Here is a 26972-nt window from a genome sequence, read left to right as displayed (position 1 = left end):
CCCGGAGCCGCCCAGGCCCTTCCCGCCCCGCCCTGGCCCATGGCGGCCCCGGTCCGGTCCTTACTTGTCCCCGCGGCGCCCGCGGCCATCGCGCCCACGACGAGCAGCGCCAAGAGCGCGCGCGATCCCGCCGCCATCTCCGCTCGCGTGCCCGCCGCGCCGCGCGCGCGCTATAAGCGCGGCCGGTGCAAGCACGTGGGGCGGGGCCCGCGCCGGCCCCGCCCCCTGGCCAGTGCGGCGGCCAATAGTGCAGCGCAGCTCCGGGCTGGCCACGCCCTCCCGCCCCGGCGCGGCCAATCAGAGGGAAGAGTGCAGGGAGCGCCCCCGCCCCCCGCGCGCGGAGCCGGTTCGGGCCGGTCCCGGTCCCGCCGCGGCCACGCCCCCGCTGGGCGGCCGATGGTCCCGGTGCTGCCCCGGGGACGGGGGGGCTCAAACACGTGCCCGTCCCTGCTTTGCCCCCGGACACACCGGGCACAGTCCCCCCCAGGCCATGGAGCCCCTCGGGGCGCACAGTGGCGAGAGGCGTGGGGGAGCCAGCGCGTGCTCGGGCCCGCGGAGTCCCGGGGCAGCCCCGGGAGCCGCCGCGGCTGTGCCGGAGGCACGCGGGAGTTCACGGAAGGCTCACGGGGTGAGCCGGGGCCGCCCGCGGGCCCCCCGCACAGCGGGATGTGTGGGAAGGGAACCGGGCAGCGCTTCCTCGGCGCGGGATGCTCGGGGGAGACAATGGATCCCGCGGGCACGGCGGGGCCGGTGCCAGGACAAACCGGACCGGCTGCGCGGGGCCCTGTCCTACAGCCCCCTCCGGGCCTCGGCACAGCGCCCACGGCCCCGGGTCTCGGGTACCCAGGGAACACGCCTGGCCCCGGGATCTCAGCCGGGCAGTGCATGCGGGGGGGCCGGGGATTGCCGGTACCAGCCCAGCCAGAGCCGCCCGGTAACCCCGAGGGGCCAGGGCGGGCAATAACCAACATGGCTCAAGGCAGCCAATGCAGAGAGGCCTCTGCGGGACAGCAGCTCTGTTCCCAGGTCTCCCCCCAGCTCTTCTACATCCTGGGAGCCAACTCTTGGCTGAACCAGCAGTGGGAGCAGGGTGGAGCGCTCGGGGCCGGGGTGCTGGGCAAGGGGGGCAGGAAAAGCCAAAACAATGGGGCCATTGGCGCCAGTCCCCACCGTGCTCTCCACAGGGATCTGCCTGCTCTTGTAAACTCCTGAATCCTCTCAGAGCATTTTTTGCCCACGTCTGCCCCCAGCACATCCTGCCCCCCCTGCGCTGGGGGCATTCGGCAGATGGGGCTCCCCTGGTGCAAAAATCAGGCAGAATGTGGAGCCCACGGCACCCTCAGCCTGAGGAGCTGGTCCTGATCTGGGCAGCCTCCAGTGTTCAGCACTGTTGGGAACTCCCAGGAAGGGGGAGAGAGGCTGCATGGAGCTCCAGGACCTTCCTGCCAGGGGGACAGCAGGGGCAGGTTCTGCAGGGCCAAGGCTGGGGTGGTCCCTGGCCCTGGGGGCAGATCACAGTGCTGCCAGAGCATCACCCTGAGGGCAGCAGGGAAGGAACCAGCTGCAAGGAGCCAGCAAAGGCAGAGGGCACGTGGGCACGGTAATTCGTACCCCTGTGGGTGGGGGAGGCTACTGGGGGTGCACAGAGAAGCCCCCCAGAAAAGGAGGGGGGAGCTGGCTGTGAAGGGGGGGCAGCCGGGGCTGCTGCTCGGTGCCGGCTGGTTGACCTTGGAAGCCGTTTGCCAGGCCCGAATAAAGCAACAATAATCCTATTCACCTTTTAGCCTCATTTCCTAAGGCAACAAAGCACATGCCCACTCCGCGTGCAGTCGCAGGTGTCACTCAAGCCCTGATCCCATTTGCACGACTCCAGCCAGGGGGGAAGTTTTGCTCATTACCCCTCTGATGAGCTTTGTGCTGGGGGGGGCAGGAGCCTCAGGCAGGCGCTTTGCCAGGGCTTCATCCCTGCCCCAGCCCCAAGGCACTGGCAGCAGGGCTGCTCACCCCATCCCAGTGGGGGAAGGCAGGGCAGTGCCCCAGGCTGGAGTGGGGCAGGCTGGGAGCTCACACATCCCAGCCCCTCTTTGTGGGCTCAGGACACACCCAACTGTGCCCAGATCAGACGGCCCCAGGCACCCACTGCGCACCCATCAGCCAACACTCAGCTTCGCTGTGCAGTGCCCGGGCAGGTCTGCTGCCTGCAGAGGAGCAGGAAGGGAGGGAAGCACCTTCCCAGTGCAGCACTGGAGGGTTTGGCCCAGGCCAAGAGACCATGTGTTGGCTGCAGGTCTGGGGCAGAGGCACCTAACGCTGCACCCTCCCCTCCCTGGGAAGGGCAAAGATGCTCTCCAGGCCAGAGGCAACCCTGCCCAGACCCTCCTGCCTCCTCTGCAAGGTGGGTAGAGGATTGCTGTGAGACCCCCGCTGCCCTGCAGCCCTGGGAGAGCAGCCAGCCCATCCCGCCACAGCTCCATGCGGGGGCTGAAGGGCAGGAGCTGGTCCACGTCTGGCATGGAAACCCCTGGAACAGACCAGGCAGGGCCTCACCGATGCACCACGGCCTTCCCTAGAAGAACTTTATTAAATAGTTTCCAAAAAAACAGAAGCAGAAAGACTCAGCATGACCCTGTCCCTCCCAGCTAGTCAAAAACTACAAACAGACCACCCCCGTGCCCCCAGTGCTGGCAGCTGCCGGGCAGGAACTGCCTGGTGCCCTACGAACACAGCTCTGGCATCACAGGCAGGGGAAGCAGGAGGGTCCCACAGGGACAGCCCAGAGGGCTGCAGGGTGAGCCCCAAAAGGTGTTGAAAATCACACAATGCTCACATGCTGCCCCCCCAAAAGCAACCACTCACCGCCACCACAAGCCCCCCAAACCACTCCTCCCCCACAGGGCTGAAGAGGAGCTGAACATGCCCAAACAAGGGGCAGCCAACATCAGCTCTGGCTGTCACTCCTCAGCCAGAGACACCAGTGCCCCAGTTTCTGTGGCTTTGTGAACACCCAAACACAGCTTCCCCCTTCCCTCCCCCCCAGAAGTTTATAAAATAGGGGGTTTGTTTTTTGCTTTGCCTACAAAGACAGTGATCTCCTTTGCAACAGCAGAACAGTCTCCCTGCGAGGTAGAGAGTTAATTTCAGGGCTGACAGATCCTAAATTCAAACCCGTTTGTTCTAGTTGAGGTAAAATTCAGTAGTTTATAGTAAGTTTTGCAATGCTAGAGGGCCATCAAGATTCCTCATTGCCGGAGTCATCCTCATCACCATAACAGCTCTCTGCTTCCTCCTCCATCTCATCATCCTCATAATAGTCATCATAGAAGAGGTCTGAGCCCTCATCTGAGGCTGGAACCTTGGTCTTCACACAGTACTCTGCCAGCGTGGTGGGGACTTTCACACCATCCCGCTCAGCGTCCAGTTTGGTGCCCAGCACTTGCTTCCTGGAGGGCCAGAAGTGAGGGGTGAGGACAGAGCTCTGCACCACAGCCCTCCAGATCCCGTGTCCCACAGGATGCCAGCCCAGCCAGCACTGCCAGGCCTGGCTCAGCACACACCTGATGATGTCCGTGTACTCCCGGTCCTTCCCTTTGCTCTCCTTCCACTTGCGGTACATCACAGAGGCGTCCACGTTGGCCGGGGAAAACGTGTTGGGCTCATTCAGCAGTGAGATCACACTCAGGAGAATGGTCCTGGCATCGATAAACACGAGCAGGTCAGAGCCAAGGCGGGTCAGCAGCCACCCACAGCCCAGCAGCCCTGTGTCCCAGCAATGCCACCGAGTCCGTGGGGTAAGAGAGCCCTGTGCTGCCCACACAGTGAGGGGGAGCAGGCCAGGCAGGGGACACCAGCACATGGGCTGTCGGGCTCACATGCAACCCCACACAAGCTCTGGCTGTTCTTCAGCAAAGCCCACAGCCCAAGTGCCTTCGACAGCCCCCTGGAATCTCCTTCAGGCTTTGGGAGCAGAAGGCCATCCTCATCCTCCCACCATCCCACCCCTGCCCTCAGCTGAGCCCCCACCACAGCCCTCACCGCACGTTCTGGGTGGGGTTCCAGCGCTCCGATGGCAGCTCCCCACTCTGCGGGTCGTCCACAGGTGGGTGGAGGATGGAGATGCAGACATCACCAGTCTGAAAGCACGAGAGAAACAGAACCCTCAGGAGCTGATGCCCCAAGCACCCTTCAGTAGCAGCTCCTCACTCACTCTTCCCTTCGGCTGAAGCCACATGAGGCAATCCCAGCTGTTCCTTCAATCCCAAGGAAGGGGCACCAGAGTTGTTGTTGCAGCCTCAGGCCTTGGGCTGCCAGCACCATACGGGTCAGGCTGCCCGATGCTGAACGCTCCGTGTGCCCAGCACAGCCCTCCTGCACCCCCTGTGCCCAGGGCCCCGGGGCCTGGCACATTGCTTGCCCTGCAGCCACTCGTGGCACAGGCACGACATCCCTGCGGGCTGAGCGTGGGAGCTGCCGGGCCTGGGAGGCCTGGCTGGCCTGGAACCTGTGCTGGGACAGCAAACGGCTGTCGGGAGCTCATTAGTGGCGTTCCCAGTGCCAGGCAGTCATTGCCAAAGGCACTGAGTGTCCAGTGCCAGACAAAGGCTGGCACTTGCATCCAGTGTCATTGCAATAGATGCACACATGTCCACTGCCTGTCCAAGACTCTCCTCACTGTCCCGGGGGACCTACCTCATAGATATTGGGGTGCCACATTTTGGTTAAGAACCTGAAGGCAGGAGGAGAGTAGGGGTAGTCGATGGGAAACCGGAGACGAGCCTGCAAGGAAACAATAAGGAGACATGAGGAGACCAGCTTGTGAGAAGGAAGGGACAGAAACCACAAAGCTCCTGACAGCTCTGGGAAAAAGGAACCTCTGCCAAGCCCAGATGGGCTTCTGCTGGCCTCCATGTCAGCTGGCTCCGTAAGCAGGACACCAGCCCTGCAGGTGCCCTCCCACCACACAGAGTGGGGTAAGTGAATGGGCTGTGAGAGTTGTCAGCTCCTTCCCCTCCATTCTGCCCAATACCCTCCTCTCCAGTAGGGCCCACCCTCGCTAACCTGCTGCTCTCCAACACGGAGGGACCAGTGGGAGCCCACAGTGCTGATCCAGCACGGCCCCAGCACCTGGAGCCAGCCAACCCCCAGGGCTGCTGTCCAGTGGCCATAACTGTGCCACTGGAGAAAAGGCTGTTTACCCTTCAGAGCTCAGGGGAAGGAAGCATCAGGTGTTTCGTGCTCTGATTAACACACCGAATGTCTAAAAATAGCCTGTCACTGCTGAAAAGAGACCAAGTCCAAACTGGCCGCAGCGCGAAGCTCGGGGACTAAAAATAAAAGCACGTGAAGTTCAGGCTGCAGCCCAGGGCTCCAGAGCCACCGAGGGCTCCTCCCGCAGCCAGCGAACCCCAGGGGCTGAGGCCAGGCAAGCACGGGCTCACTGTCCACCCCTGAGTGAGGGAGTGAAGCCTGAGGTGGCACAGGGACTTAGAGAAATGGCCCCACGGCCCCCAGAGCTGCTGCCAGCACAAGGCGTCCGAGAGGATGGGGGCAGCTCCTCCCTGCGTGGCAACGTCCCAGAGACTGATTCAGCTTTCGGCTGTTTCCAGGCCCTGGGAACAAACTCCCAGATTGAGACTCGGCTGCTGCTCCCAAAACAGGCAACAGCCAGAAACAAACTGTGAAGGTTTAAAACACACAAAAACTCCCTGAACGTTTCTTGCTCCCTCAGTTCAGGTACAAGAGAATTTGGACAGCAGATCCAAGAGACAGTGTGAACCACTCTGGTTCTGCCCAGCAGTGGGGGAGTGACCCGGGATTGCTCTTTACCCATGGAATGAGCCCCATTCAGCAAGGTAACTGCAGACAACTCTTTGGATGCTTCTGGAACTACAGCCTGGACAACAGCTCACGGCTGCTCATGGATCAGGGCAGGAGACAGAGACACTTGTCCCCCTCCTCGCCACCCTGATCACCCCGACCCATCCTGGGCTCCAGCCCCCCACTCTCCCACCCTTCCAGGATCCGGCCCCAGCACAGGCAACCCCTGACAGCAGCGGGTCTGTCCCCAGACGTGTCCCTGCCTCATCTCCCAGGCTGGCCCTTTGTCCCTGAGCTCCACGGCACAGACGGAAGTGGAAAGGGGGAAAAACGCAGCAGGGGCCACGTTCTGCGTGTGGGGTTTGGGCAGCCCAGGGCAGTGCACACGCACACAGGGACACTCAGCCCCGCGCTGGGCTCCAGCCAAACAGCTGAACGTCGCAGAATAATCCCCTTTGTTGTGTCAGAGGGGATAAGAACAAAACCGACAGAGGCAAAAGGGGTTGGGACAGCAGTAACCCCGCTCTGCCATGCACTAACAGGCTGGAGAAGATTCAGCCCCTTCGCTCTCCTCTTGCGCAGAGTCTCACCAGCACCTTTGGTGCCGACTCTGGAGAAGCTCTCAGGCACACAACAGGAGCTCGAGTGGCTAAAAGCTGAGAGTTCAGAGGGTCTCATGCCAAGAGGCTACAGAAAAAAAATCAATTTCAGTGAAGAGATAAAACCTGGCTCTGAAGCATCAGCTATGCATGCCCAGGAAAACAAACACAGCTGACCCTGGGTGACTCACCCGGCACATCCCCACCCTGACAGCAACAGGATGAAAACACAAGAGCTCGGTGGAGGAGGGAGGATGAGAAAGAGGAAGAAAACAGCCACCCAGGTTGCACAAGACCTGGGAAGAGCACACACACATCCTGCCGAGAGGGACTGAGCTGTCAGGCCACAAAACGCCTTCTCCCACCTCAAACTCCAAACCAAACCACGAGACACGCTCTCTGCCCAGCTCTCAGCTCCCCCCGGGGCTGGGCCATCTGTGCCTGCACCCGAGGGACCTTTGTCTCTCCCTCCGGTCTGGTGGCGATGCCCTGGATCCCCTCCAGGAAAGGGAACATCAGCCATCCAGAGCTTGCAGCGGGGCACCCACAGAGCCCCCGGGGGGCCAAACGCCCCTCGCGACGAAGGGGACCCTGACCCAGTTTGGCAGCAGCCACCTGCGCACCAGCTCCCATCCTCCCCACGAGACCACCCCGCCACCCCAGGGACCCCACGGTGTCCAGCAGAAGACCCCGATCTCGCTGGCCCTCAGCACCCTCTCAAGGCCGGAGCCAGCCCTGTCGCGCCCCCCCACACCCACCCGAGACACCCTCCCTCGTCCGCAGCCCCCTCACAGGGTCTCCCCACTCCCGAACCCCCTCACCCTTTCCCAAGGCACCCGGCACAACCCACGACACCGCCTGCTCTGCCTTCGCCCCCTCGAGTCCCATGTCCCCCCACGCCCCGAGCCCCCGCTCCCCCCGGCTGCTCACCTTGAAGTACCCGCCCTCGTAGTGGGTGTCCGGGGGGCCGAAGATGGCCACGTCCCAGGTGTACAGGTCCCCCTCGTCCACCAGGGTGACCCGGAACCCCTCCACGGGCTCCTCCTGCAGCCCCTTCAGCTCCAGCAGCAGCGCCTTCTGCGAGCTGGGCACGGGGGGCCGCGCCATGGCGGGGCCGGGGCTCGGCGGGGCCGGGGGGGGCCGCTCTGAGGCGCGGGGGGGGGGCGGCGGGGGCTGTGCCGGCGGGGCGGAAGGCGGGGCCGCCGAAGCTCCGCCCCTACGGGCACCGCTCGCCAATCAAAGCGCGCTGCGGGGGCGGGGCAGGGGCGGGGCTCGCTCCGCCGCGATGGCGGCGGGGCCCGGCGCGCCCGGTCCTGTCGGCGCTCCTGGCGAGCGGCCGTGCCGGGGCTCCCGTTGCTCCTGGCCCTGTTGGCGCTCCCGGCCGCCCCGCCGAGCAAACCCAGCGCACGTGCCCGGGGCCCCTTCAGCGATCGTCCGCCGCCCCGGGGCTCCCTGGGACACCGGGGCCTGGCCCGGCCGACAGCCCCGGTGCGACCGTGCAGCCCCAGGTCAGCGTTCAGCAGTGACTGCGCCTGTCAGCCCGCGGGTGTCACACCCTGTGTGATACTACACCGCTCTGCCAGGGAACCGGAGCAGAGGCTGCTCCTGGCACGGCCCCAGCAGAATGATCCCTCCAGCGCCCGCGGCTCACACCTCCCCTCGTGTCACATCCTGTCACCTGTGCCTGGGTCAGGAGCCAGCCCCAGGTCCTGCCCCCACCCAATACAACATCCCAAGCCTGTGGGGATTCTCCAACCAGCCCTTGCACTCCAGGTGCTCCACAGCCCTACACCTGCCCACACCAGCCCCCAAGGACAGAGCCTGCCCTGTGCTGCCAGGTGGTAAGAAACTGGCCACTAAAAAATAATAAAAAGCTTTAATGTCTTACAGCAAACCAGCAATTGCACAGTATAAATAATGAACAGACAAGTTCAAATAAATAACCCCTGGCCTGACACGCAGCTAGTGCCAACGCAAACCCTGTCCCAGGGAAAGGGGATGTGTCTTGTCCAGATATGACGCTCCACGTCTCATGGAGCTGTCCCAGTGCAGCCATGGCCCAGCTTCGTTCCTTCTGGCTTGATTCACTGCCCAGAACTGCCCTGCAGGTCATAGTCCTCGTGCCAGTTCTGGACAACACCTGAAAGGGATTTCCCAATGCGGCTGGGCCAGAGGAGCCATGGCTGGACGAGGCACTGTGAGCAGGGGCACAGAGCTGCTGAGCACCACAGGAACAGGGGAGGGGCGTGGAAACGGGCAATCTCTTGTCGGGCAAACCCAGGCTCTCCAGCCAGTGCCCGACCAGCCCCCCATGCTCACCGTTCAGCTCAGTGGAGGTCCTGTGGGGTCAACAGCGGCCGCAGCCAGCGCTGCTCCCACTCAACATCACTCCACAGGCTTCACCTTCGCAATGAACAGGGCGGTGGCTTTCCTCAGGAACTCCTCCCTGGTCATGGATGAGCCGAGCTTCCTCTCCTGCAGCGCCCGGTCCATGGCCAGGGCTAGCCCATCGGGGCCCAGCCGGGAGCCCGCCTCCAAGTAGCGGCCAGGCCGCAGGCCGTGCCCGGCGCCCAGCGCGTCCTCCAGCGCCCGCAGCACAGCCTGGCACAGCCTGGAGTCCGCGGAGCCGCCGCCGCCCAGCACGGCGAACAGCGCGTCGGCCTTGGCCGCGAACTCCAGCAGCACGCAGCAGGTGAGGACGCCGTAGCGGAACACGTCGAAGGGGACGGCCTCGTGGTCGCGGCAGCGGACGCGGCGCAGCAGCGCGGCCGCCGCCTCGGCCGGGGCCGCCCCGCGCTGGCAGATGCGCCGCAGCAGCTCGCTGTAGAGCCGCCCGTCCACGCCCGCCGCCCGCCGCCGCCCGCCGCACCCCAGCACCTCGTAGGCCGCGCCGGCGTTGCTGTCGAAAGCCGTCCTGTCGCGATAGGGCACAGACACAGACAGGCGGCCTCGCCCCCCGCCCTCGCCGCCCCCCGCCGCCGCCCGCCGCACCTGTGCGAGTGGTGAGCCAGGCGGACGTACCACAGCGCCCGGGCCAGGCGCTGCGGCGGCCCCGGGGGCTCCGCCGCCGCCTCCGCCGGCACCAGCCGCTCGAAGTACTCGGCCAGGAAGGACACGGGCTCGGCGGGCCGCGCCTCCAGCACCTTCAGCAGCGCCTCGCGCACCATGGCCGTGACGCCGGCTCGAAGCAGGAAGTCCGCCGCGCTGTCCTCCGCCAGCCCGCCGCCCCCCGGCGCCACCCGCCCCGGCTCCACCAGCCCGCTGCCCCCCGCCGGCCCCTGGGCGGCGGCCGCCCGCCGCTTCTCGTACGCCGCCATCTTGGAGCGCGCTTCCGCCCGGGCCGGAAGGTTCCGCGCAGCCATCTTGCGCACTGGCAGCCAATCGGTGGGCAGGAAGGCAACGCGAACGCGCCGCCATTGGGCGAGGCCGCGGCAGCGGTCGCCATCATGAGTATGGGCAAGGGAGCTGCCCTGTCAGTGGTAACGCGGCGGGCGCCGCGGCCGCCATGTCTAGTCCGGGCAGGTGCCCCGCCCTTGGCAACCGGGTGGACGCCGCCGGTGACCCGGGGCCGGTGAGGGGCCGCGAGGCCGGGACCGAGGCCGGGACCGGGACAGTCCCAGCCCAAAGGACGCTTGCTCAGGGCTCGAACAGAAACAGCTCTTTATTGGAGTACCGCCCTCCCCCGCCCGCCGAGCTCACGATCCCCCGGGGGCTCCCTCGGACCCTCTGTCCTGGCAGAGGAGCGGCCGTTGCGCTCCCGCCCATCGCAGGTTCCGGGAGCGTCGGACCAGCCCAGTGTCCGGTGCGGGGATCCAGTCCCGGGAGCATCCCTGGCCCCGTCCCTGTGACACCGCTGCTCATCGCCCTTCCAGCCCCTGCTTCCCGCGGCGGCTGCAGGCGCAGCTCCTGCTCCTGCTCCTGCTGCTGTGGCCGGCCAGGGGCCGGGAGGGGCCAGCAGCGAACAAGGGGACAGCAGGGACACGGCTGGGGGGGTGGGGGCATCAGTGGGCTGCTCCCGCTCCTAGGACGGCTCCCACCGAGATCTGAAACGTTTCCACAGGCGACAAGACAGGACAGCAGTCACGATGAACCCCAGCAGTGAGGCCGCTGCCCCCGCAGCGATGGCGGGGCTGGAGCTGAACGAACCTGCAGACACACGGAGCTGTAACCACAGCTGCCCAGGGCAGCAAAACCCCAAGGGATGAGCAAATCCCTCCCAGCACCAACTGTGGCACCGGTACAAGGGGCCGCAGCCCCATCCCAGCGATGGGGAGCAGGGCAAGGGGCCACAGACCACCACTCACCGTCCACAACCATCAGCTCCAGGCTGACTGCCTGGGCGAGGTGGCCGAGCAGGACACACTGGTAGTGGCCCTGGTGCCAGGGCTCAGCGTGGTCCAGCCACAGCACGGAGCTGCCACCTGTGGCCTCCTCCCGGTACTGAGAGAGGGCGGCAGGGGTCCGCAGCCAGCGCACCGTGGCGTTCCCGGCACACTGCGTGTGGCACTCGATGCGCAGGGCCCTGCCCCGTGTCCCCGTGGGGGGCAGCGACCAGATCCGCAGGCTGCAGGCGAGCACTGAACCCACAGATGGCCCTGGGCCCATCGTGCCAGAGCCAGAGAGTGTGGCGGCAGCCATGGGACCAGCCCGCTCCGTGGAGGAGGGTTCGGTGGCAGCGGCCAGCTCCAGAGTGGTCCCAGCATCAAGTTCCCGCACCGTGGTGGGATCATGTGTGGGGACACTCGGCCCTGGGGGCAGCGCTGTGGTGGTCACGGGCCCGGCTGTGCTGGGGCTCCCCACGGAGGTGGCTGTGAACACACGGCAGCATCAGTCACAGGTGGCCTCGCTGCAGCCCCATCCCCCTCCACTCCGAGCACAGCAAGCAGGAGCAAATGGGCACTGGGGGCAGGGGCAGGGACAGGGATGGGGATGGGGATGGGAGATTCGGGAATGGTTGGCTCCAGCAGATGGAGCACATGCAGGCCGTGGTCCCCAGCCCCTCCTGGCACTCACCCCCAGCGCTCGCCACCACAGATGCCACCCGGGTGAAGGTCTCCTGTCCCACGCGCAGCGTCACCTCGCACCTGAACTCCACCCCTTCTACCACCTCTGTCCCATCCACCAGCAGGGTGGACTCAATGTCATACAGCTCCTCATCGGTCTCCGAGACATTGAAGTCTGTGCCCTCCAGAGCCTGGTGCCCCCGGTACCAGGTGAGGGCCAGCCCGCTGACGGGGTGCACGCGCGCGGCCGAGCAGCGCAGGCTGGCGGGGTGCCCCGGGCGCAGGGTGTGGGGTGCTGCCTCCAGCTGCAGCGTGTCTGGGAGGGCTGCAGAGAAGGGGCAGAGCCAAGGGTGATTTTTGGCGGCAGAGCCCAGGAGGGAGGAGGCTGCCTGGGGGATCCAGGGCTGCGCCGGAAGGCAGCGAGGGACGGGCTGGGGAGCACTTACCGTAGACCTTCAGTTCGACGGTTTGCTGGTAGTGCTGCCCGTGGCAGCTGCCCTGGCAGATCTTCATGCCCTCCGTGGCCACAGTGGCTTGGCTGATGTGCAGGATGCTGTGGGTGGGGAAGGAGGTGATAGTCCCCACGGCGGTATCCAGTCCCCTCCACTCCACCGTGCCCCCTGCGCAGGCCAGGGAGCAGTTCAGCTCTGTCGAGCCCCCGAACGGCACCAGCGGCTCCCGCGGTGTCACCACCAGCCTGTCAGCGGGGCGCCCTGGGCAGGAGGAAACCACAGGGTGAGGGAAGGGGACAGTCACCAGAATCCTGAGCGCCAGGACAGGAAGGTGCAGCAGCGGCGGGGGGACTTGGCGGCAGTCGGGACTCAGCGCTGGGGAGGCCCCGGGGCTGCCCCCGGGCAAAACAAGGGGAGCAGCAGTAGCAAGGCCGGGCAGCGCAGTGGGTTGGGGGATAGGGGTGGCTCCTGGCCCCACGGTACTCACCACTGCAGCCCCACAGCGAGCTCAGGAGCAGGAGGACAGGAGCCGGCTCCATCGCCTGCAGGGCAGCAGCAGGGGTGGTTTTCCTTCCTTTCTATCCTCCTCCCAGGGAGAGGGTGCCGCTGGCCAGGGCTGTCACCTTCTGGCCGCCAGCCCCATCCTCAGCCCTTCTTAAGCCCTGTAGGAACCGCCCCCATGAGCACCGGTCCCGGGGCCCCCATGACTTCCAGCCTGAGGGGTATTTCCAGAGGGAGGTTTCGGTTTCTGATTTTATTCCAAGTTTGGCTCTTGCACAACAACCCCCAACCGAGGGCCAAATCAGTAGTCCCAAACCCAGGAGACCCCCTGGCCTGAAGGGTCCCCGTGTGGCTGCAGGGGTCCCCATCACCCGACCAGGCAGCTCTGCACAGGCACCTGCACCCCAGGATGTGGCTCAGATCCAGCTCCATCCCCGGTTCTCACAGGCTCTGTCGCCCACCCAGAGCCCCCAAAAAACCAGCCCTTCCATGACCCCAACAGCTGGGATGAGCTGCAGGCTGCTGGGAACACGTGGCTGTGGAAAGGGCCCTCCCCAGAAATGGGAACTGGGACCCTGGTCAGTCCTGCCGGCAGCTGCATGAATTCCCAGAACAGGGTGTTTTCAGGGATGGAAGCAGGTGTTCCTGATGGGGTTGGTCTCGTGGTACAGTGTTACCACATAGAAGGTGTTGAACACCCTGCATTTTCCAGCCCCAAGACCCTGGCACAGCCACGGTGCCTCTCCTGGGTCTCACGGCAGGTCTGGCATCGCTTCCTCACTCCTGCCCAGCTCCCCAGGAGAGATGGGTCTGGTTCTGACCCGTCCTGTCCTGCCACGCTGCAGCCAAGGCCAGGGAAGGTGCCAAAGGGCTGAGGGAGGCACGAGCCCAGCCCTGCACCTCCTGTCATGGCAGGACCTGGCCCTTTCCCATCTGGGAACTCTCCAGAGACGCAACTCTGGGCACTTGGCGCGCCGTGCATCCTTTCAGAAGGTCGTGTCATTAATCCTCCGAGAGTCCAGGAGGCCTCTGAGCAAGGGAAGTGCTCTGTAAACACCCACCACCGAATGTGCACACTCAGCCCAAGCAGGTGATTAATGGTCCTGGGGTTTTTGTTCCTTCCATCCTGTGTTAACAGAGCCACTTCCTGGACTTTCCAGCAGCCACCGGAGCCTCTGGCCCAGCCCTGGGACAAGCCATGGCCGGGGCTGCTCCCGCACTGCCAGGCTCTTCCCAACAATGAGACTGGGGACCTTGAGGACAGAGACCTTGTGCCAGGGCTTCACCTCCCACTCCCACCCACATGATAAGAAAGTCCATGAATCAGAGTCCGAACCAGAACTGAACACTTACAGTGTGACCTTCTCTTAAAAAGCGGCTTTCCCGGACCTTCCTGGACCTCAAAAGATTAACAGTTACCAGAAAGCCCAGCACCTTGTGCTGCACTTCCTCAGGTTTGGGGCTTGCAAGTGCCCGGAGCTGCCCCAGCCACCCGCACAGGGGGGCAACAGAACTCCATAACTGGAGTTATGGAAACATGATAAACCTCCAGCTCCACGAGGGCCAGTTCCAATGGCTCAGCCATCGAGCCAGAGGGAGGGCAGGGGACTTGGCCCAGCTCAGAGTGACACAGCAGAGCCCCCAGGGCAGCCCTGCCTCACCGAGCCCCTGAGCAGTGACCCACTGCAGCCCCCGCTCCACCGCCCTCTCCTCTAATGGACTTGGACCTTCCTCTGGCCCAGAGGTGCACGGGAGCTCCTGGTGCCCCAGAGAGATCAACAGGTTGCGTGCACAGGGTGAAAGGAGCACACCCAGGCTCCAGGACAGGAAACCTTTGAAGGAATGAAGGGAACGATTTGAAGGAATGAGGAGACTCAGAAGCCTCAACACCTTTCCTGGAAGCCAATTGTGCTTCCTCCCACAGGGCAGGAGTGGGGCCTTGTGCCGGGCAGCACTCGGTCCAGAGCCATTGCTCAGGAAGCAAAACAGTTCAGTGTGGAGACACAGATGTGTTTACACTTCTTGTGATTATATTGTTCAGTCAGGACCATCTTCAGCCACCACAGAAAGTGTTCATAGGAGTCAGATAAGATCTAAATTAAACCTGGCTGGAAATTTAAACAATAGAGTGGGGGCTGCTAAAAACCAGTCCAGAGGAGTCTCCAGTGGGGCAGGTGGGAGCCAGGGACCTGCTCCCCATCTCGGGCTAGGGCAGGGGCTGGCAGCCCCAACCCAGCTCACCCAAACTGGCCCCAAATCTTCACAAAGGTCAGGCCAAGGGTTGGGCAGGAGCTGCCTGGTACTGCCAGTGAGGGGAGGAATCAGGACAGAGACCTTCAACACAACAGGAAAGCAGCAGTTTAATAAATAATCCATCGGAGGGAGAGATTTGCCAGTTCCAAACACAACCTGAACCGAAATAAATACATTTTATCGTTAGCTTAAAAAAGAGAGACACAAATGCACGCGATGGTGAACTGTGAGAGAGCAGAGGTGGGACTCAGCCCATGCCCACGCTTTAAAGGTACCACAGCTGTCAGCAGCCATTTGAGTGCAGAGAAAGAATAAAAACAGGGAAGTAAAATGTTACTACTTTGCAAAATTAATGGCAGAAGAGAAAACAATGGTGTAACTCAGGTTTTTAATGCAACAAGATCAGTGGCAACTCACTTGACCTGTGGCCGTTAATGCCGGGACTGCAGACGGGCAATCAAGCTGATTTTTGCCTTGTGTTTGTTACCATCCTGAAATGTAAGTCCCTGCAGACAAATCCTGGGAATTCTGATGTTAAACAGCCAGGCTCAGACACTGCACAGCAGATCAAGGGGATTTTAAGAAAAGATTCTTTTTAAAAAGTTGCATTATCATATAAAGTAAAAAAAATTGGCAAAACTAGTTGAACGCTCCACACAGCCTTTCCAGACTCCACGTGGGATGCTGTGGAAGTACCGGCCCTTCAGAATGAGACATTCTTCATTTGGCCCCGGGAACTTCAGCTCTGGCACCGCTTGGCCCAGCTCCTGCTCTGTCACGTGAAGGCAGAACAGTGCGGGGGTCCCTGCGCCGAGGGGAGGGGAGGCACCGGACCAAGGCCCCGCTGAACCACATGAGAGGAACCCCAGTAGGGTGGGAAGGAATCCACAGGCCGGCACAAACCACCTTTCCACTGGTAATGGCACCTGCAGCGTTCCCACTGCTCCTGGTGCTGCACCCCCCACCTCCAGCTGCCCGGTGCTGCTCCCCCACTGGTTCCCAGTGCTGCTCCCCCACTGGTTCCCAGTGCTGTGCCCTGCTGGCAGCAGAGCTGCTCACCAGCCAGGCTGCAGCCCCTCACCTGGGAGTCACCTGCAGCAGCACCTGACCCCAAGCTTGAAGGCTGAAAAAGGCATCAAGACACTCCAGGCCCATGACACACAAGCCAGAGCACATCAGAGAAGCTCAGGGATCGTGTCATGAGGGACAGGACTGGAGAGGGAAGGTCACCAGATGGTTCTGCAGTCTGAGGGGAAGGGGAGGCTGAGAGGCCGCAGGCAGCAGTGGTGGTGAGAGGGAACAGGACCAAGAAACACATCAGTTTCAATAAACTATGGAATAAGGGAAAGGACTCTTTAAAAATATATCTCTATATACTTTATATCATATAAATCACGCTCGTCTTTTTGCAACGTGCCACTATATCGTACCCGTGAAGCTTCAAGTGCCTCTGTGTAAGCAAGGTAACAATTCTGTGTTTTACTTCATCTGTATGTGAGGGAAAAACCCACTTTTAGCTCACTTTAATCAAGTGTAAATCAACAGATCACCAGGACCTGGTAAAAGTCCTGTCTAAAAAAGGCATTTTTGTGAGGAACACGGAGGGGGGGAACTGCTGCCTGGAAGTGCAAGTGACCGGATTTCCTTCGGAAAAACAGCTGCTATGCACACACAAATACTGACCATCCCAGCAACATTTGGGAACTGGGAGTGTCACCACAAGGAGCTTGGGAAAAGTGGAGTCACGGCAGGTCACTGAAGTTCCTGCTGGCTCTGGTCCCCAGCCCTGCAGCCAGACCCACCTCAGCATCCCTCCCTCTGCTCGCAGAACAGGCTGCCCCCAGTTGTGAGCACAGGATCTGGTTCCAGGCCAGATCGATGCAAAACAAACTGTCAGCCCTTTCACTTAAACATCCACCTTCCATAACCAACTGGTCCAGAAGACCAGTAAACTGGCACTGTGTTCCCAGTTACCCAGGCTGGGCAGGCAGCTGGTCCCGGCTGTCAGGGTCTGACAGGCACACAAGGGACCCACATGAAGTTGCCACCCGTGCTGTGCCCAGAGCCAACACTGACCAGCCCCAACAGAGCAGTCAGAGGGTGCTCCCAGGCAGAGGATGGGCAGCACTGCCCTGTGTGTGCCAGCTGGGGTCAGCAGCAGGGTGGTCCAGGCAGTTTACCATTAAATCCAAAGGGCCAACACTCCCTCCCTTTTGGTTGCTCTTCCCTGGGTTACCTGTCCCAAACCCACAGAGAGGGGACCCTGTCCAGAGAATGGCCATGGCTGCACTGGCCCCACTCTGAGGCAGGACTGGTTTGGCCACTGCAGCCTCAATTCCCTTAACAACAGATTCCTGAAGTGTCTCCAGTTTGGTCGTTACTTCCCAGAATTGCTCAGTGCCATTTCTTCTGATTTACTTAAATGAGAACAATCGTTTCCTGCCCTCTGTCACATCTCTATAAACAACCACACTTTCCCTGGTTGCCTCAGCCTCTTTCACAACACTTCAAGCACCTCCTGCTCTTTCTGAGCAGAGCTGAGCCTGCAGCAGAGGCTGCAATTTCACTGTTTTATAAACAAAAGCCTTCACAGCAGGCTCAGAAATGCCACACGGAATTCCAAACTGTAAGTCCAAATCAACACAATCCTCACCATTAGGATCTCCTGGGCTGAGAATAAACCAGCTCCAAACATTCTCTGGGTTTAACATTAGATGGCAGGAGCCCAGGGACAAACCAGGCTTTATACAAGTGCTCGAGGTAAACAACCATTTCTCTGACCTTTCTCCCAGGAAGCCACATTCTCCAAAGTGCTCGGCACAGTTTAATTGTTTCTCTGACCTCCCAGAGAACTGTATCTCCTAAACAACACTCACAGCTCCATAAAAAGATTTCTGAAAAATCCTTCTATCTACTGCCTGTGGAGGCAGTGACGGGCAAATGTCACCTCAACATGACAAAAAGAGGAAAACCAAACAGAACTATGGCCATTGTGGCCATTCAAGCGTTTGTAATTCATGTATTTGCCCTTCTCTCACCTGCCCATTCTCCCTTGTGTGAGCTGCAACTTGACTTCTTAATTTTTATCCTCTTCATCAGAACATTAAGTCAGTAGATTTATTTTTTTTTTGGTCTAAGTTTCACTTGGGGCAGAATGGGTAAATTCCTCGGGTCCTCGGGCAGTGAGGAAGCTCCACCCCTGTGCTCCACACAGACCCGTGTCACCACAGTGTCACCACAGCCGGGCCACAAACACCACACGGGGGGGGGGCCACACCCACCCCGGGGGCTGCCAGGGGCAGGAATCAGCTGTATCAGGGACGGGGCACAGAGCAGGTGCCATGTTTTATTCTGGGAGGCAGCCCAGTGAGCTCCCACCAAACACGGACCACGCCGGCTCCGTCCTGCGTGACTGGCGAGCGGAGGGTTTGGAGGGCACAGCACGGGGCTCACGCGCAAGGGCAGGTTTGCTTTCCAGAACTATCCTTCCACATGGGGCAGTTCCGCATCTCCCCTTTCCATCAACACCAGGTGATACAACTCCATTTTTGCACCAGCTGTGTGTATTTGGCTCGAAGGGAAAGCCCGTCCCTCCTCAGCAGCTGTCAGCGGCACAGTCTGTTACCTCGGCTCTCTCTCCCCCTCCCCGAACTCCTGCCGAGTCCATCCTGGAGTGGAGTTGAGCCGCGAGGCAGGTCCTGCTGTCCCACCTCACACGCTGCTGTCCTCCAGGAGGGGCTCCTTGCCATCCGACCCCCCGGCCGGGGGGCTGTGGGGGTGGGCCTGGGCCCCCGGGCTGTGCTTCTTGTGGCCGCCCGACCTCAGCACCAGGTTGTGTTCCGGGATGAACAGGGCCACCAGCAGCGACAGCAGCACAGAGCACGCCCCGAACAGGAAGGGTGGCCCGGGGATGATGCTGCTCTGCAGGGAGAGACACAGGAAAGATTCAGACACGAGAGCAGATGCAGCCTGGCAAACAGGTAAGCTGACAGGCAAATAAACTGAACGGGTACCTCATCCGTAGGGTTGGCCATGTTGGGTTTGGAGGCCTTGCCCAAAGTTTCCACCTCAGCCATTTCATTCAACTCCACGTGGAAGAGATAGAAGACAAAGCCATAGAGCGCCGGCCCCAGGCCATTACACAGACCCCGAATTCCAGTGATCATCCCCTGCACCACACCTGGGGACAGTGAGGAAGGGAGGATGTGCCTCCAGCTTTCCAAAGAAATTTGTTTTGTTCAAGGATGCTCACACATTTGGAGACAGGATCAATTACTGTGTCTGGGCTGATGGGCACTCCGCAGGGGGAGGAGGTTTGCACGTGAGCAGCTTCGCTCAGTGTCAGGTTTTACAAAAATCAGCAATGCTGGGCTTGCTGCTCTGCAGACTGAAATGAGCACAGGCACACTGAGCAACAATTTCCAATGAACTGGAATTTAAGGCAACCAAGTCTGAGGACTCAGGGCCAAACTGTGAGGCTGCCAAAACGCAGCAGTCTCCTCTGCCTTGGAGAGTTAACACTGAACACCCACATGCATAACTTGGGAGTTCCCTTGCAATGCACCAGCCATAGTTAAAGACAAAATTGTCAAGACTACTGGGAGTACAGCAACACTCCACAGCTGGCACAGATGCTTCTAACCACCCCTCCACCACCATGGCCAAGAGCCCACCCGTGTGCCAGCTCAGCACCTGCTGGGATGGACCCCTGAGCACTCACCCTGCTGGTCGGGGTCCGCGTTCCTCGACACCATGGCACTGATGGCTGGGAAGGTGATGCTGGACATGGCAGCCACAGCTCCTGCTGCCCACATCATCCTGGGGAGGAGGCAGGCAGGAGTGAGGCCCAGGCACAGCCTCGCCCGGCGCCACAGGCAGGAGCGGCTGCGGAGCCACCGCGGAGGGAGAGAAACATGGGCAAACCCTCACCAAGGCTGTGATCCAAAGCCATACCAGGCAAGCTGCAGGATCTGGAAGCCTAGTCCCAGGAGGATGGTGTTTTTATTTCCTATGGAACGCATGAGAATTCCCAAGACAACTGTCTGGAAAGAAAAACAGGTGTTTTCAAAGCAGGGGCAAAGAAAGATGACGACATTAGGAGACAAGAGGATGGGAACCAGAGAGACCTTGACGATCCTTGTGGGTGCCTTCTAACTCAAGATTTTCTATGATTCAAAAGTCTGTGTGGCCACAGGGGTTCTGACTACTCATCAGCCCCGAAATCACAAATTTTGGACATTTCTATAGTGGACTGCTCGAGCCAAGACAGAAATTGCTTCTCACCTGAGCCAGTATAGAGAGAATTCCAACTACACCGATAAAGGCTGCTACAGTCTCTGAGGAAAAGCCAATGACCTGTAAAAACACCAAAGAGGGACTTTTCAGGCAGGAGATTTGTACCAGATGACAAGAGCCACTCCACAGATGTCACCCATGCTTACTGATGTCACTTCTCAGGGCCCTGCACATTAACCAGCCACTGCCTCTGGGCTGCCACAGGAACCAAAGGGAAGATTTTCCTCTGGATGAAGAATCAGCTTTAAATCACTGAAGGTGCCTGAAGGTGGCATGGCCAGGATGGCCAGGGAGACACCAGCAAGGAGCCAAACCAGGCCTTGCCCCTGGCAATGCCTACAGAGCAGTCATCAGGCTCACACATTTTTCAGGAAAGCTGGAACAAGTCACTGTTTCTTACAACTGCAACTTTACTGAGCTGTTGGCCAAAATGAGCCACCTCGGGACATGCAACTCTGACAGTATTTGTAGGCCAGGATTTCCTGCACCCAGAGCTTTACCCCCTCAGCAGAGACTGACCTGGCGCAGGTACAGGAAGAAGCTGGAGTACTGGCCAGCTTCGGGAAGGTAGGAGAGAAAGACGGTGATACAGATGAGCAGCACTGTGGAGTCCTGACCCACCTTCCGCAGGGACTGCAGGGAAAGGGGGTGGGCAACGAGAAAGAATGCTTTTAAAATTGAGTTGATATCACTGAATAATCTCCAGGTACAGAGACAGCCAAACCAAGAGCTTAAGTCACCATCTTAAAAATCAGCAGGACTAAAGAAAACACTAAGCATTACAGCAGCATCACTCACAGCAAATGGGTCGGCTTGTTCCCAAGAAATTGGGGCTCCCCAGGAGACCGGGCGCATCTCTTCTGGCAGTGACTCCGGCACGGCCAGCAGGATGAAGCCAATATCCAGCAAAGCAACACCCGAGGCCAGCACAACCACCAAAGTATCACCGTAGGCTTGGGAAAGGTACGCGCCGATGGCCGGGCTGGTGACCAGACTGGCAGCAAACGTGGCTGACACCTGAAAGGATAAAACATTCCTACAGCCTCTTCTTCCCAGAGCCCATTTCCTCCTCCCCAGTGACCCAGGGGAACTCCTTCTGCCACTTTGATGAAGATAATGGAGGTGAACAGGGACTCACGGGGACGCCTGTACACAGACAGATGACAGGTTCTCTTGGTGCAATCTGGGCTAAGTTCTAGCAAAGGGAAATCAAAGCTGTCCTAGCAATTTCCATATGGTCCTGTCAGTAAAGCTACAGGAAAGGCAGGATCCCACAGAGCATCACAGCTCCTGCTTTCCTGATGTGGAAAAGCTCACAGGCCAGGCTGGTTTACAGGCTAAACTACACCACAGCCAGCACTCGGACTCTGGAGAGATCAGCCTTTCCCTCTGAGCTAAATCCCAAGTAGAAGGACAGGGAGACAATACATTTAGTCAATAAACCTCCTACCCTTAACTTTATACCTCTCCTACCTGCAAACCCCCAAATATTTCTCTCAAGAGACAAAGCAGTGCCTGAGCTCCTCACCAAGCCATACGCCGTGCTGCGCTCATGCTCCTGTGTGATATCGGCAACGTAGGCAAAAATCACGGAAAAGGTGACAGCAAACACTCCAGACATGGAAATGACAGCAAAGTACCACCTGAAAGAGGCAGTGCCCAAGGCAGAGTTAGAGAGCAACCACACCACAGTGCACAGCTGCTGATGCAGAGCCTCTCCCTTGTTCTTCTGTCCGTCTTGCTCTGGTGCACCAGAACACTCTGGTACACTCAGGAATATGGAGCCTCAGTCTGGGGTCCCTGGAGTTTTATCACTTATTTTCCCTAATAACAATAATGCACTGATCATGGGAACAAGCACCAGGAGAGGACAGACAGACCCTCTACTCCCAGCTGAACCTTCCCACAGAACCACACAAGTCAGTCTCTAGGCTGAGCATCCTCCTCTACCAGACAGACTCTTCCATCTCATCGTAAAACAAGCACCCGCCATCGTTTGGCTTCGTGCTTCTTCCCCTCCTCAGAACCCTGGGCTGCACCGAGGGTGAACTCACCACGGGCTGATCTTCATCAGGGGAATTGGTGCACACGTGAAGAAGACGGTGAGGAGGAGGAAGGATTTCCTGCCCCAGACATCAGAGAGAGCACCAATCAGCGGAGCACTTAGGAAGGAGAGCAGACCCTGGGACAGACAGACAGACAGAAGGGGGGACAGAGAAACCCCTCAGTCAGACTCTGCCTCTTGACAGCGAGAGCTTTAGGCAGGAGGAGGCAGCCCATTCCTGACTGCTGCAAGCAGCAATGCTGTCACAACAGAGCAGTTTGTTAAACTGCTCACGTCCTTTTAGAGAGGGAAAAATAAATCCTTGACCAGCAAGGCCCAGCTGAGCACTCCCACTCCCTCCTGCTCTCTGCACAGCTCTGCCTGTGGCTGTGGGTGCCTGGGCAGTCCTGCCAGACCTGGAAAGCTGCTGGCACAGCTCCACCATGGCAGCACCTGCTGCAGTTCTGGGGAAAGCTTTCCCTTGTAGGTGGAGACAGAACAGACACAGTGGGAAGCCAGAACCATTAAGCACAAATAAAATTGTGCTTAAGGCCTTTCCACATCTCTCAGACCCGAGGCAGGCAGGGCAGAGCCCTTCAGTGCCAGTGGGAGTGCCCAGCCCCTCTGGGGCTGTTTTCCAAGATCCTGTTGCCAAAGACTGCCAAGAACAGTTTGTTTTGCCCGATTCTCCAGTCAGAACACATGACTATGGCCTGTTCCCTCTCGTTGCCTCCAATCCTGCTCTGGTCTAGTGCAAGCTCACCATTCCTCTCCCTGTGCCATGGCACACTCCCATCTCCTGTCTGGGGGAGCCGCTGAGGCCGCTGGGCTTCAGCTTCTATTACTGATAAGTTCAGATGTCACTGATTTGTTATTCTGTTACGCTCCAGAAGATGAGTACAAGGGCTGATCTCATGCTGATGAGAATATTTCCAGCTGAAACACTGAGCTGTTGTAGCTCCAGCTCCACGCTGACAAGCAGCACATTGTCATTACCATTCAGCAAAATCAGCTGCACAAGCTGCCCCGTGTCTGTGTCCTTCCTTTTGCATCAGATTTGCCAGAGCCCCCAAATTGAAATATGAACATTGAGCTGACAAATATTGGTTGACATCAGCAAATTACATGGATAATAATGGCTTGTCCCTTCTTGCAGGGATGGCAGATTTAAAGGAAAGCCTGGAAGGAATGTTCCTTACCTTGACTCCATGAATCAGGCCATTCATCAGGAACGTGTGCTGAGGAAACGTCTGGTGTAACACCTGGGGGAGAAGAAACCAAAACCTAAAGGCAAAAGTCAGACCTGGCAACTGTGGCAAAATTTCCTTAAGCACCTGACAGCCAAAAGGCCTGGAAGGGCACAATCCAGGGAAAAGGGGAAATACCCTACAAACCATGCCTCTGTGTGAGGAGCTCTGGCTGCCCTCTCCAGCACAGGCAATCACTGTCTTTAACACTTTCCAGGTCTATAAATCGTTCCAGCATGCTTGGGTGAGGCTAAGAGAGCCTGATATGCACCTTAATCCATCCATACCCCACCCGAGTCCCCTCTGGTTTTACTTCACGTCACCACATCACCTCCCTGTAGTTCTCTTTGTGCTGTCTGTATGTTCGATTCACATTTTATATTGCCAGGCTAATACTGTGTCTAAATGTTTCTGCACAACCAAAGACTCCTTTTCCACAGCACCCCACGGGAAGGCGTGTGCTGAGACCTCAGGAGCCCAAGGAGAGCTCCCAAGGCAGTGCTGGCCCAAGGAGAGGTGCTCACCGTCAGCATCGGTGTGGTCAGCAGCCCCCAGGCAAAGAACTCCAGGAAAATCACCACCACAGCGTGGTACACGCTGGGGTCCCCAATCCCCTGTCGCTGCAAAACAGAGCACCTTAAGTCAAAAACCCTTCAGCGGCCACGTCCTCCCTGGAAGGAGCATCTCTGAGAGCTCCCACAGCCGGGAGGGGTCTGAGAGCGAGACACAGTCCTGCTGAAACCTTGTTTCTGTTCACAGACCCCCCAAACCACCTCCCGCAGACAGCTCAGGCTGCTCGAACCCACCCCCAGCACCATGGCGGGGGATTCCCGGCCCGCGCTGGAACGGGAGCGCACCGGGAACGCGGCACAACCCCCCCCCCCGGCATCCCCGAGGCCGAGAAACCCCCCAGGCCCACCGGGGCGGGACCCCGGCCCGGGCACCCGCAGGGGGGGCAGCAGGAGGGTCCCCTCGCCCCGGGCCCCTCCGCCCCCCGGCCCCGCGCTCACGCCGGCCCCGTCCCGGATCACGATCTTCTTGGCCAGCAGGACGCTGCGGTTGAGCCGCTTCTTCTTCTTCTTCTCGCCGGTCATGGCGCCGCCGGGCCGCAGCCGATCGCCGGCCGCCGCGGCTGCCCCATCCTCCCTGCGGCGGGCCGGGCCGAGCCGGGCTGAGCCCGGGCCCGGAGCCGGAACCGGACCGGCACCGGCACCGGGCGGGGAGCGCCGGGCCCCCGGGGCTGCGGGCGTGGGGGCGGGTCCGTCCGCAGGCCCCGCCCCCGGCCCGGAAACCAGCACTTCCGGGGCGCCGATTCTCGCGCTCCATTGGCTGCTCCGCCTCTTCCTTACGGCCGCGCTGGTCTGTGATTGGATGAGAGGGGTGGGGGGCGGGCCTTTCCCGTTGGCCTGGGTGAGGCCGTGACGTCACGGACGGTCCCGGTCCCGGTCCGGGTTCCAATCCCAGTCTGGGTCCCGGTCCCGGTCCGGGTCCCAGTCCTCCACGGCCGCGGGGGCACCGGGAATGGGCGGGGGCACTGTTAGCGATCCGGTGCTTCGGGAGGCTGGCGAGAGCGGCTGAGGCCCCGTCCCCGCGTTACCGACGCCTGGCCCGGGCCGGGCGGATCGAGCGGGGACACGCGGCTGCCCCGGGGCTGGCGGTACCGGAGGCTGCGGAAGGACCGTCGCTGCGCCCCCGCGGCCCCGCTCGGTGCCGGGCTGGCGGCTCCGTCCTTCCCACCGGCATCCCGGGGGTGGTGACAGCCGAGCGCCCCCCGGGACGACCCCGTCCCGTCCCCCGGGCCCGGTGCCGCGGGAGCTGAGCAGGGGCAGCCAGTTCCGGGGCGGTGGCTGGGGAGCAGCTCCCACCCCGGTACCGCCCGGGCTCGGGGAGCGCGTGATCCCGTTAATCCTGTACGGGCCGGAGAGCGCGTGGTGCTCGTTCCCTCGTGCGGTCGGACAAGGTTGACCGGGCAGAGTTTAGACCAGTTTTACGCGCGCTAGGGCCCCTCTGCTCGCCCCCACCCCCGCTCAGGTGATCGCCCCGGGCAGCGGTCGAGGGGCCACCGGGGGAGCCTGGAGGTGTCTCGCCGTGGGGCAGCGAGAGGCTGCGGGGCTCCCATACACCCGCCGGAGGCTGCGATCCAGCCTTTGTCCATCGAGGTTTTCCTTTAAGTAGGGATCAAAAGCAGCCGGGGCAGAGCCCTTGAGGTGGAGGGAACTCTAGAGCCTGAGCCTGGCTGCGAGATGAGAGTAATCCCCCGACTTCCCTCCGGGGCTTGTACGGGAACGGCTCCATCTCCTCAGAGATGTGCCCTGTGCTGTGCCCGGCTGTGCTGTCCCCACGCCACGGGGTGCCCGCGGTCCCCAGAGTGCTCTGCACTTGGCATCGGGTAAAATGCCCGTAACCTCCACAGGGACACGGTGCCTTCCCTCGGCTTGACCCTCAGCCCCCGGGAATGTGCACCCAGAGCACCAGGGCTGGGCGGGGACCTGAGGTCCCCCCTGAGCCCTGCTGGAGCCGCTGCGAGAGCACGGAGGAGCCTGACTTGTTCCAGTGCTCTGCAGCACCTTAAAACCAAGGAGGGAACGGAGAGCAGGGAAGTGGCTCCCAAAACGGCAACAGCAGATGCAATTCTATTACCTTGATTTATTGATCCCACTTAGAGCAATTACTGGCTCTCACCCCGTCACCTTCCAGGGAGCAGGAGACAGTGAGGAGGAGAGACAAAGGCGACCGCATCAGCCAGGGCATGGCCGGTCCCCGGGGAGGCTCCGGTTTTGTTTGTGCCGGTTGGTTCGGGGCTGGGAGGGAGACGCCGGGGGGAGCGGCCACAGCGGCATCGCCTCTGCAACCCCGAGTGCAGGCGGCTCCCAGCCGGCCAAGGAATATCCTCGGGAAGCTTTTTACTACCTGAGCCCTACAGACAGATATAAACAAACGGGAGCCAGATCTGGCTTTGGGGGCAGATGAAATCAGAGCGAATGAGACCAGCGGGCTGGGAGGCACAGAAATAGGGCAGCCTGGTTGTGCAGTGAAGCCTGGCCAAACCCCTCCTCCCCCCCGGCCAGCCCTGGGCTCTTGCAGCGCTTTTCGGGAATGCAGAGGTGAAAAGAGCAGAAAACGCCCCCGCTGTGGATGAAGGCAGCGCCGGGCGCTGCTTGCCCGTTTCCCTCCAGCTAATGCAAAGCGCAAGTGGGCAACAGCCTGTGCTCGGCCACGGACAGCGGGTTTGGAACAGGATGGAGGGCAGAGCGTGGGTGGCTGCGGCCCCACGGGTCGTGTTTGCGGGGCCAGCTCAGGCGTGGGGTGGAGCTGTGGACCTGGGGGATGCTCGGGTGGGCGGGGATGCTGGGAGGGACGGGGGATGCTCTGGCGGCCGCGGGTCCAGCGCGGCGGGGGGAGCCGGGGGCGGGGGATGCGGGGCCGGGCGGGCGGCGGAGCGCTCACACCATGACATCAGCGCGGCGCGGCCCCGGGGGAGCGGGCGGGGGGCGGGAGCCGGCGCGGCGGCGGAGCGGAGCGGCGGAGCGGAGCGGAGCGCGGCCCCGGGCATGCTCCCAGAGCCCAAATATGACCGCTTCCGCGACGAGCCGCTGACCGTCCCCATGCCGTCGCCGGCCCCCGGGCCTTGCCCCGCGGCGGGCGAGGAGCCCGAGCACGGCACCACCTTCTGCGCGCTGCTGCCGCGGATGCCGCAGTGGAAGTTCCCCGGCTCCGGCGGCTTCCTCGGCCGCGGCCCTACCGGCGCCGCCCGGGACCCCCCC

General features: G+C 61.0%; 6 protein-coding genes across 6 annotated transcripts in view; 1 reads left to right on the top strand and 5 right to left on the bottom strand.

The window, feature by feature from the left end:
* BSG (basigin (Ok blood group)) overlaps positions 1-146 on the bottom strand; it is a 15453-nt gene extending 15307 nt beyond the window's left edge. The window contains exon 1 of the mRNA XM_027704570.1: positions 65-146. Coding sequence (XP_027560371.1) covers positions 65-137 — 73 coding nt within the window. The 5' untranslated portion in view covers positions 138-146. The remainder of the gene's footprint in view (positions 1-64) is intronic.
* A 2407-nt stretch (positions 147-2553) lies between these two features.
* Positions 2554-7545, bottom strand: CDC34 (cell division cycle 34). The gene is made up of 5 exons (XM_027704603.1): positions 7344-7545; positions 4687-4773; positions 4033-4130; positions 3555-3689; positions 2554-3440 (listed from the first exon to the last, which is right to left on the bottom strand). Exons 1-5 carry the CDS (start codon positions 7518-7520, stop codon positions 3230-3232), a joined length of 708 nt encoding a protein of 235 aa, XP_027560404.1. The 5' UTR covers positions 7521-7545; the 3' UTR covers positions 2554-3229.
* Positions 7546-8274: 729 nt separating this feature from the next.
* TPGS1 (tubulin polyglutamylase complex subunit 1) lies at positions 8275-9775 on the bottom strand. Its single transcript, XM_027704575.1, has 2 exons — positions 9405-9775; positions 8275-9327 (listed from the first exon to the last, which is right to left on the bottom strand). The coding sequence occupies exons 1-2, from the start codon at positions 9773-9775 to the stop codon at positions 8799-8801; spliced, it is 900 nt and encodes a 299-aa protein (XP_027560376.1). The 3' UTR covers positions 8275-8798.
* Positions 9776-10056: 281 nt separating this feature from the next.
* On the bottom strand, positions 10057-12659 carry MADCAM1 (mucosal vascular addressin cell adhesion molecule 1). Its single transcript, XM_027704602.1, has 5 exons — positions 12356-12659; positions 11863-12129; positions 11427-11741; positions 10718-11221; positions 10057-10559 (listed from the first exon to the last, which is right to left on the bottom strand). The coding sequence occupies exons 1-5, from the start codon at positions 12405-12407 to the stop codon at positions 10435-10437; spliced, it is 1263 nt and encodes a 420-aa protein (XP_027560403.1). The 5' UTR covers positions 12408-12659; the 3' UTR covers positions 10057-10434.
* A 5285-nt stretch (positions 12660-17944) lies between these two features.
* On the bottom strand, positions 17945-24443 carry LOC113978006 (hippocampus abundant transcript 1 protein-like). Its single transcript, XM_027704601.1, has 12 exons — positions 24219-24443; positions 23733-23828; positions 23161-23223; positions 21972-22099; positions 21446-21560; positions 20716-20934; positions 20437-20550; positions 19906-19977; positions 19552-19664; positions 19343-19440; positions 18636-18802; positions 17945-18543 (listed from the first exon to the last, which is right to left on the bottom strand). Exons 1-12 carry the CDS (start codon positions 24300-24302, stop codon positions 18334-18336), a joined length of 1479 nt encoding a protein of 492 aa, XP_027560402.1. The 5' UTR covers positions 24303-24443; the 3' UTR covers positions 17945-18333.
* A 2299-nt stretch (positions 24444-26742) lies between these two features.
* Positions 26743-26972, top strand: part of SHC2 (SHC adaptor protein 2) — a 5656-nt gene continuing 5426 nt past the window's right edge. The window contains exon 1 of the mRNA XM_027704574.1: positions 26743-26969. Within this exon, the coding sequence (XP_027560375.1) occupies positions 26760-26969 (210 nt within the window). The 5' untranslated portion in view covers positions 26743-26759. The remainder of the gene's footprint in view (positions 26970-26972) is intronic.

This window comes from Neopelma chrysocephalum, unplaced genomic scaffold (assembly GCF_003984885.1).
Source record: "Neopelma chrysocephalum unplaced genomic scaffold, ASM398488v2 Primary Assembly neopelma1_283, whole genome shotgun sequence".
Lineage (NCBI taxonomy): Eukaryota > Metazoa > Chordata > Aves > Passeriformes > Pipridae > Neopelma > Neopelma chrysocephalum.
This window is presented reverse-complemented; position numbering and strand designations above follow the sequence as displayed.

Excerpts from the sequence above, each read along its gene's own strand:
- MADCAM1 (XM_027704602.1), bottom strand. The coding sequence starts at position 12,407 with ATGGAGCCGGCTCCTGTCCTCCTGCTCCTGAGCTCGCTGTGGGGCTGC. Across the intron at positions 11,742-11,862 it reads CGTCGAACTGAAGGTCTACG|CCCTCCCAGACACGCTGCAG; the intron begins GTAAGTGCTCCC and ends CCTTCTCTGCAG. Across the intron at positions 11,222-11,426 it reads TGTGGTGGCGAGCGCTGGGG|CCACCTCCGTGGGGAGCCCC; the intron begins GTGAGTGCCAGG and ends GTGTGTTCACAG.
- CDC34 (XM_027704603.1), bottom strand. The coding sequence starts at position 7,520 with ATGGCGCGGCCCCCCGTGCCCAGCTCGCAGAAGGCGCTGCTGCTGGAG. Across the intron at positions 4,131-4,686 it reads GGCACCCCAATATCTATGAG|ACTGGTGATGTCTGCATCTC; the intron begins GTAGGTCCCCCG and ends TCGTGCTTTCAG. Across the intron at positions 3,690-4,032 it reads AACCCCACCCAGAACGTGCG|GACCATTCTCCTGAGTGTGA; the intron begins GTGAGGGCTGTG and ends TATCGATGCCAG.
- LOC113978006 (XM_027704601.1), bottom strand. The coding sequence starts at position 24,302 with ATGACCGGCGAGAAGAAGAAGAAGAAGCGGCTCAACCGCAGCGTCCTG. Across the intron at positions 23,224-23,732 it reads TGACCACACCGATGCTGACG|GTGTTACACCAGACGTTTCC; the intron begins GTGAGCACCTCT and ends CTTCTCCCCCAG. Across the intron at positions 19,441-19,551 it reads GGCTTTGGATCACAGCCTTG|GATGATGTGGGCAGCAGGAG; the intron begins GTGAGGGTTTGC and ends CCTCCTCCCCAG.
- TPGS1 (XM_027704575.1), bottom strand. The coding sequence starts at position 9,775 with ATGGCTGCGCGGAACCTTCCGGCCCGGGCGGAAGCGCGCTCCAAGATG. Across the intron at positions 9,328-9,404 it reads CTGGCTCACCACTCGCACAG|GACGGCTTTCGACAGCAACG; the intron begins GTGCGGCGGGCG and ends CTATCGCGACAG.